Source organism: Bactrocera tryoni, chromosome 1 (genome assembly GCF_016617805.1).
Source record: "Bactrocera tryoni isolate S06 chromosome 1, CSIRO_BtryS06_freeze2, whole genome shotgun sequence".
Classification (NCBI taxonomy): domain Eukaryota; kingdom Metazoa; phylum Arthropoda; class Insecta; order Diptera; family Tephritidae; genus Bactrocera; species Bactrocera tryoni.
In genome coordinates this window covers 8,781,827-8,789,225 of record NC_052499.1, presented here as the reverse complement: position 1 = coordinate 8,789,225, position 7,399 = coordinate 8,781,827, and the positions used below count along the sequence as shown (strand labels likewise).

Genomic DNA, 7,399 nt, shown 5'->3' with positions numbered 1-7,399 from the left:
TTACATATTATCGGTTCTATCTTTGTCTATTTTATATCGGTATTAAAAAAAAATAATTATTATCAACAACTCGTATCAAATAGTTGTGTAAACAACACATTATCTTTCTTAATTTACTCACGTAAAATTTAGAATTCAAAAGGTTTTAATTAACGATAAAAACTCATAAAGTGCAATTCAAACGGATATTTTGTTGACAAATTTAGACAAACATACTATATGTGATATGCATACAGATTAAAGAGAAAGAGATTTAACAACATTTAGTCGTTCCAATTCTGAGTAATGCACTCATAACAACAACATTATCACCTGCAAACACTCACGTCTCATATCGAAGCTGAGAAGAGCACACAACAGCGAGCCACTGACGTACCATATTGCTTAACGAAAAAGTTACTATGGCTACGATAAGACCGAGTGGGGCTACTATACGGTAAAACATGTAATTGGTCGGAAAAATGTGCATTATCAACCAGAATTTAGAATTCAAATAGCGCTAGTATTATTATGGTCATTAAGAACACTTTAGAAAAAACCAAAATACGCCCGGAAATTGTAATTAAATTAAAAATAATAATTCAATAAATCTATTTTGCTAAGTTGATAGGACTGTCCTTAAGGGTTATATACAGTTAGAATTTTCAAAAAAAAATGTATTTTGTTTTCTTAATATACATACATATGCTAAAGAATACACACAGAATATTTCATAATGTTCTAGTGGATATTTTTGAAGTTACACGCAAATTTGAAAAGCCGTTTCAGAGTGCTTTGGAAGTACAAGTACCAACTTTAAGGGGTTACTTGGGTTTACGGGTTTCAAAATATCGAATTCTTTTATTGTCTTAATAAACTTTAGAATATTGTCCTAAATTTTCAAGTTGATCCGAGTAGTAATTTCGATGATACAGCCTTGAGAACTTGTGTTTTTAAACGCGTTTTTCTCGAAACTGTGTTTTTGAAGTTTTTAACTCATAAACAGATCTTCATGAAATTTTACATAAATAAAAACCTAAGAGGTACAATTCTTAAAGACTTTTCATTGTTTTAGAAATATCTGCGAAAAATCGGTTTTAAATTTTTTAACTTCGTCTAAGGTTAAGGTTTTAACTAAAACACGTATTTTTCAACTTTGTAGAATCCCGTAAGGAGTTATGGTGCCAACACGGGCGCTTCTTTTTTCCGAGAGGTCACCGGAAATAGCGTCGCAATGGCCCAATCTAAAATATTTTTTCCGAAAAATTCGGAATTTCAGTAACAATAAAAAAATCAAATAAAATATTTCAATTTTATATGAGAAAAAAATTTTGGTTCAATAAATTTACAAGTTTTCTCAGAAAATATTCTGGAGAACTAGCTCTTTTTCGAAATTCTAACTGTATGTAACCCCTTAATATAATTAATTCATTCAAATTATTGTTTTCTCTCTCTCTCTCTGTCAGCTATTATGTACTATAGTTTTAGTTTAATTCATTTTATATTCTCCGAAAGTTCAAAGCTTGCTAACTCAATTATTTCCTGATTCGTATTCATAAGAAAACATACGTGGTCCTGAAACGACCAGAACAGCACCCGTTCGAAACCAGTCAAATTCTCGACTGTGTCAGTTGAGTAGCTCTTTCGATGCACATGCTCTCACAAAATAAATTATTTGAATGTACTCGTTTATAAGTTACTGATATTAACAATGACACTTATCTGCCCGCAACTTCTCAAGAAACGCACAGGCATACACTTGTCGACACTGACTTAATGAGATTTATAGCGTACAAGGTCTCGGATACATATGTACACATGTAATTTTTTTTAGTCATTAACATGTATGTAAATAAAAACAAATAAGCGAACAAATTTACATACGGATAATGATTCAATAACTTTAAGAATATATTTAATTAAATGAGCTTACACTTAATAAGTCGTGCTTTATTTATAGTAAATTATTATAATTAACTGATTTAAGGATAAGCGAAAAAAAGTAATTGAATTAGATAGGATTAAGGTTGAGTTGAGATTGCATTGAAATCTATGGACTATCGTGCCCTCTCCTACCATTCAAATACTAATAAAGCAATAGCTTAAACGATTAAGAACCCTTCATTATCTGAATGCGCTAGCTTAAGTGATTAGAAATATATAAAACCGTTTTGTGTGCCTTACGGATTTTATGTGCCATTATCAAGTTACCTGTTATCCCTAAGGTCTACGGTACATATGTGATAAAGTTCACAAATAATTGTTCTGGATCAGAGTATTATTAATTTATGACCTTTTAGACTATCCCTAAACAAATTATTTACTTGAATGCGAAATAAAAACCTAAACACAGTTTTCGTATACTTCTTGATATAATATGTATGCCATCATCGACAAACAATTTTAAATAAAAAGATCAAATTGGAAATCCACGCGCGTCTAACATATCTGCGTAATATATCAATGCTCATAAATAAAACTTGACTTATAAAAATATTTCTTCCGCTCTCCCTATCTCCCTCTCGTAACATTTTCTCTATGCTATTAAATTCAAATGTACTTATCTAGCCGGTGGTGTGCTTATCTATTAGTACATACAAATCGCTGCAGTAGGATGGACGATGCTAAAAGTATGAGCTCATTTACCGCAACGGAATACGACAATGATGAACTAGTGCCGCCGCAATGGTTGAACAATGGCTTCTTCGAGCATGTCTTGCAGCCCCAAAACAGCGGAGAAATTTGTCAAATAACAAATATGGAAATTCAGCCAGCAACCAAAAAAGGTGAACACTATGCCAGTGCCATGTTCCGAGTTAAGGTGACGTTTATTTTGTCCGGCGACTGTGATGCCACACAATGCCAGCAAACTAAGTCATTTATTGTCAAAGCGCTACCAGAGTTGGCGGGTGAGAAGCAGCGTTTGCTGGAGAACTCAAAGCTTTTCGAAACCGAAATCGGCATTTATAACGATGTCTTGCCCAAACTGGTGGAGAAGCTGCGCTTGGCAGGCGAGTGCATACGATTTGGCGCAGAGTACGCTTTCATATTACGGAATATTTGAAATCTAAGCTAACCATATATTTCGCAGTTGCCTACATCATGCTCTGATGCCCAACAAGGTATTGGTTTTTGACGATCTAAAGCAGCTAGGCTACGAAATCGTTCGCAATCGTGCATTGACTTTGAGCGAAATAAAAGCAGGCTATCTCAAGTTAGCCAAGTGGCATGCGGCAAGCTATAAATTGACGAACGAGGTGAATACTTGAAGTATTTTGTTACTTGTTGTGACAATTTCATTACACCGTACCTTTTTCCCATTTGATAGCAACCCAAAAGTTTTGAAACATATGCTGATAGTTTCATGACCCTACCGTATGTCGTCAACAGCTCATTCATATCTGGCGGTATCAAGAACTTTATCGATATGCTCGATACGGTGTCGTCGTTAAGCATGTACAAAAGTTACTTCCAGCTCCTGCAGTCCGACTGGGCTACCAAATGTCGTGCAACGTATACCGAGTATTTTTCTAATCGTCAACTACAAACCTGGTATGGCATCTGCCATGGAGATTTGCTCGCCAATAATTTGATGTTCCGACATGATTCTCTTACTAGCGAATTGGAGGATGTATTGCTCGTGGACTACCAGCTCGCTTATATGGGACCTTTAGTCAACGATCTCATATATTCTTACTTTATGCTCTATACGCCGGAGCAACGCGCCAGCAATCATGACGAACTTTTTGAGTATTATTTCAGACATTTTGTACAGACTTTGGAGTTACTTGGATGTCAAACAGAACTGTTAACCTTTGAGAGTTTCCAGCAACAACTGAAGAGACAGAGAGCTTTAGGTAAATATCGCAAGCGTAAATTTTTACTTGCGGAGCGAAGTAGTCATCAATACAACATTCGAATAACTTAATAAATAACACAAACTTGAAAACACTCAATGGCTTAAGAGCTCGACGCAAGTCTTTCACAACTGTATGTATACTATATAATCCCATAAAATTTTAAAATCATTTGTATCTCTACTTATTAACAAAAGTTGCATTTTTGACTCCATTTTTATTTTTTTTTTTTTGTAATTTTTCAGCACTATTTCTCTTAGTCAGCTTCCTGCCCATACGCTATGCATTGCGCGCTGGTTTAATAGACAGAGATCACTTGATGGCCACCGACGAGGAACGTCGCGACCTCTACTATGACAAAAATTACATCGCAGAGTTGCACACCCTTCTACCAATGTATTTACAATTAGGTTATTTACAATAACAAACCAAAACAATAAGAAATATAAATATTGTAAATAAGAAATTAAAACCTCCTCTTATCATTGCTTCAGTGTATTATTCCTCGAAATAGCCTAAATATATGAGGCGCGGAAGCAGTAAACGCAACTCATCCAGAATCTTCGTATTCGCGAATAATGCAACCCTTGCCGCCTCAGACTCGACCATTTCGCTCATGTCAAAACCATCCACGAAGGCATAGTTAAAGCAAAGCAAAGTGCAAATTAAGTATAGACCTAAATGGAAAATATCATAAAATAATATAGCACATCGGTAAAAGCAAGCTTTATTTACCCCAATATCGGTAATCGCACACCTCCTGCCTTATCTCTTTAATAGTTGGAATGTGCCCTTGGTACTGCACACTATGTAGAGTGTCTTGAAAACTCTTTGTGTAATTATAAAGAAATTCGTCCATTTTCTCTAATCGCATACTAGGGCTGTACATCATGGCAAAAGCATAATGTAAATCTATAGCACTAGATCCAAAAATACAGGTTTGATAATCGAGCTGTAAGACCAAACAATAAATATAGACCATAAAAATGGATTTCAAGATATATGTATACAGAGTAATGCCAACAGTATCTCCCAAATATTCAATTATAATCTTACGACAGACCTCACCGTCTTAAGAACATATAACAATAATGCTGTATGGACCACTCTTAATTCAAGATAGAGTAAAATTAGTAAAAAATTAAAGTTATATATAAAAATATATACATAATTTTACTGTATGAATGACTCACCAGCATTAATTCTTTCAGTTCATTGTCGACATATTTCACCATTAAATTCTTCATATGAAAATCACCGTGATTCAGTACTTGAACTGCACTATGTTTACCGTTTTTAGGCGCGTTTAGTAAGTCCAAAACCTTGGGAAATAAAAATTTTTCTGCCGCCTCGAAATGTGATATATACTTTTGAAGATCCGGCTGATCACTTATCACTTTTTTCATTAGTTTGACACCGTCTCTTAAGATAATAAAATCATCTACATTAACCGTATTAACGTAGGTCTTTTGGAATGTAGTCAACTCTTTGTTTCCCTGTGATGAAACGTGAAATTGAATTTCTGATCTGATGAATTGATTTCTTATCAACGACAATATTTCGACTTGCTCATATCCCCTCTAATATGTAGATACCTACCATCTGTGTCTTTTGATAGCTGATTGCATGTATTTTAGCTAATTTCTTTAGAGCTAACTTGATTTCCTCCAAACTACCGGGACGGTTATTGATGAGAGAATAACCTTCTGCCACCAGATCTTCGAACACTATGTTACGCGGCATCTCCGAGCTGCTGTGGAATATCCTAAAAACATCAAATAATATATTTTCAGTTTATTAATTATCTTTTTCCTATTTTCATACTTCTAATGGATAATATTTGTCTAGATTATATGATAAATGCACATTATGGTTCATGCAACTCACTTCGGTGCCAGTACCGTCTGATCGCCAAACTCTCGCAGCTTCGCTTCAATCATCGGCAACACAATCGTATACATTCGCACTTCGGTTTCAAAAAGTGTCATTTCACTCAATTTATCCTTCCGCAGTCCTTCCTCGAAGTGCTCGGTTTTCATTACAAATGAACGAACTTTCTCTTGTTTAGGCTGGGAACACAAGGCATACTTTATCTTAGCACGATACAATACACTCGCGTAGTTATCAGTTTTGGTACTGCCGGATGAGAGCAGCAATTTATTTATCAGTAATAATTGATTTTTTTTATTCGATTGACTAAATTGGCTTGGCTCCTTAGCATTTATTGTATCACCTTTACACTTTCATTTTCGTCTTTATCAAGAATGCGTTTGAAGAATTCTTCATTGATCCACTCCGGAGTGCTTAAGGCATCTTCGCCATGAGTCTCACTACCCGTATTAACCATGATTGCTTTCGAATACCTCACATACTCTGAATGCATCGCTTTTATAGTCAGCAAGCGTTTTGAAATAATCTCTCTTTGGAGAGCGCAAGTATACATTTTAAAATATTACTCTGTTTACAATTGCAGCAGAGTTTTAAAAATCGTTAATGTGTATGCGTAGATATATATTTTACGAACCCTGCAATAAATGCGTTAAGTCCGGTAACGGTACGTAATTAGTCGCAAAAGCAGTAAACTGACACTTTTGCAAAGGAAAGATTCGCTAAATCTGCAACAAGCAATAAATTTCGGAGTTGGACTAAGAAATGGACAATAAAACTAAACGGCGAAAAGAATCACTTGTCAAAATATAAGTATTTTTTACCTTTACCATACACCTATATAGTCAAGATATAACTATAGTAGTTCCCGACCTATTACTAAACCAGTGTACCTACTTAAGAGGATGTTTATTTTGTCAGCCGCCACACTGACACCAAAGTAAGCCATTTATTGTCAAATCTCTACCAGAGTTGAAGGGCGAGAAGTACCGATTGCCGGAAGATCCCAAGACCGTCAAAACCAGGCAGGATCACAACTTAGTAACCGCGATAAACCCGACTTCTTCAATTGAACTGCAGCGGACTACCGAGCAATATCGAAGAGATAGTTGAGTTTATGAGCGTTGAGAAATTAAGCTTAACAGCCGCTCAGATCTTCTGAGATGTGCAGATTTCAACGTCTTAAGTAAAGATTGCGAGCAAGATAAGGGTTGTGGCCTTGCCTTAATTTTAGACCACACAGTGCAGTAACGACTAATCTTCTAATCAAGAGTATCAGGGCAAAGCTATCCGATCAGGTGATGTCGAGCTCTAAGTATTTAATACATAAATCCCCCCATTACATATTGCCAAACATAATACCGCCCGAACATAGTAGTTGCGCTGTTAGTGGTGAAATAAAATTGGTATTTGGCGACTTTAACGCGCACCACGATCTTCGGCATTCCTCACGACCGTAGGTGGCTGGAGCTGGCGAAACAGATAGACATTTGTACAACAAACAACCAAACCCATACCAGAATTATGGGTACCTGTATAATAATCGCTGGTGACGATCTAATAAACAGCTGGCGACCTAGTCTAACTCTCACATCAGACCATCTGCCCATAATAATATCGATCTCAAAACTCTCCTATCTTATTTCGGTGTGTGTTTCTATAGCAATTATCATCTT

The 7,399-nt window shown here is 35.7% G+C and overlaps 2 protein-coding genes across 3 annotated transcripts; one reads left to right on the top strand and one right to left on the bottom strand.

Moving 5' to 3' along the window:
- Positions 1-1,342: 1,342 nt before the first annotated feature.
- On the top strand, positions 1,343-4,286 carry LOC120768545. 2 transcript variants are annotated; one of them, XR_005704774.1, is made up of 4 exons: positions 1,343-3,015; positions 3,071-3,236; positions 3,308-3,969; positions 4,082-4,173. XR_005704774.1 is itself a non-coding variant. In XM_040095291.1 (4 exons), exons 1-4 carry the CDS (start codon positions 2,534-2,536, stop codon positions 4,258-4,260), a joined length of 1,356 nt encoding a protein of 451 aa, XP_039951225.1. In that variant the 5' UTR covers positions 1,345-2,533; the 3' UTR covers positions 4,261-4,286. The 2 variants fall into 2 exon arrangements, 1 of the variants encoding a protein (XP_039951225.1); XM_040095291.1 differs by having other exon boundaries at positions 1,345-3,015; positions 3,308-3,836; positions 4,082-4,286.
- LOC120768580 lies at positions 4,208-6,391 on the bottom strand. The gene is made up of 6 exons (XM_040095339.1): positions 6,071-6,391; positions 5,724-6,002; positions 5,436-5,601; positions 5,030-5,332; positions 4,572-4,788; positions 4,208-4,513 (listed from the first exon to the last, which is right to left on the bottom strand). The coding sequence occupies exons 1-6, from the start codon at positions 6,277-6,279 to the stop codon at positions 4,335-4,337; spliced, it is 1,353 nt and encodes a 450-aa protein (XP_039951273.1). The 5' UTR covers positions 6,280-6,391; the 3' UTR covers positions 4,208-4,334.
- Positions 6,392-7,399: the final 1,008 nt, after the last annotated feature.

What these genes read in the sequence shown, in the direction of transcription:
- LOC120768545 (XM_040095291.1), top strand. Translation starts at nt 2,534, where the DNA reads ATGTACTTATCTAGCCGGTGGTGTGCTTATCTATTAGTACATACAAAT. An exon ending in TGCATACGATTTGGCGCAGA is followed by an intron (nt 3,016 to 3,070) that starts GTACGCTTTCAT and finishes TATATTTCGCAG; the next exon opens with TTGCCTACATCATGCTCTGA. An exon ending in GCTATAAATTGACGAACGAG is followed by an intron (nt 3,237 to 3,307) that starts GTGAATACTTGA and finishes CCCATTTGATAG; the next exon opens with CAACCCAAAAGTTTTGAAAC.
- LOC120768580 (XM_040095339.1), bottom strand. Translation starts at nt 6,279, where the DNA reads ATGTATACTTGCGCTCTCCAAAGAGAGATTATTTCAAAACGCTTGCTG. An exon ending in GACGAAAATGAAAGTGTAAA is followed by an intron (nt 6,003 to 6,070) that starts GGTGATACAATA and finishes TCAATTATTACT; the next exon opens with GATAAATAAATTGCTGCTCT. An exon ending in GCTATCAAAAGACACAGATG is followed by an intron (nt 5,333 to 5,435) that starts GTAGGTATCTAC and finishes GTTTCATCACAG; the next exon opens with GGAAACAAAGAGTTGACTAC.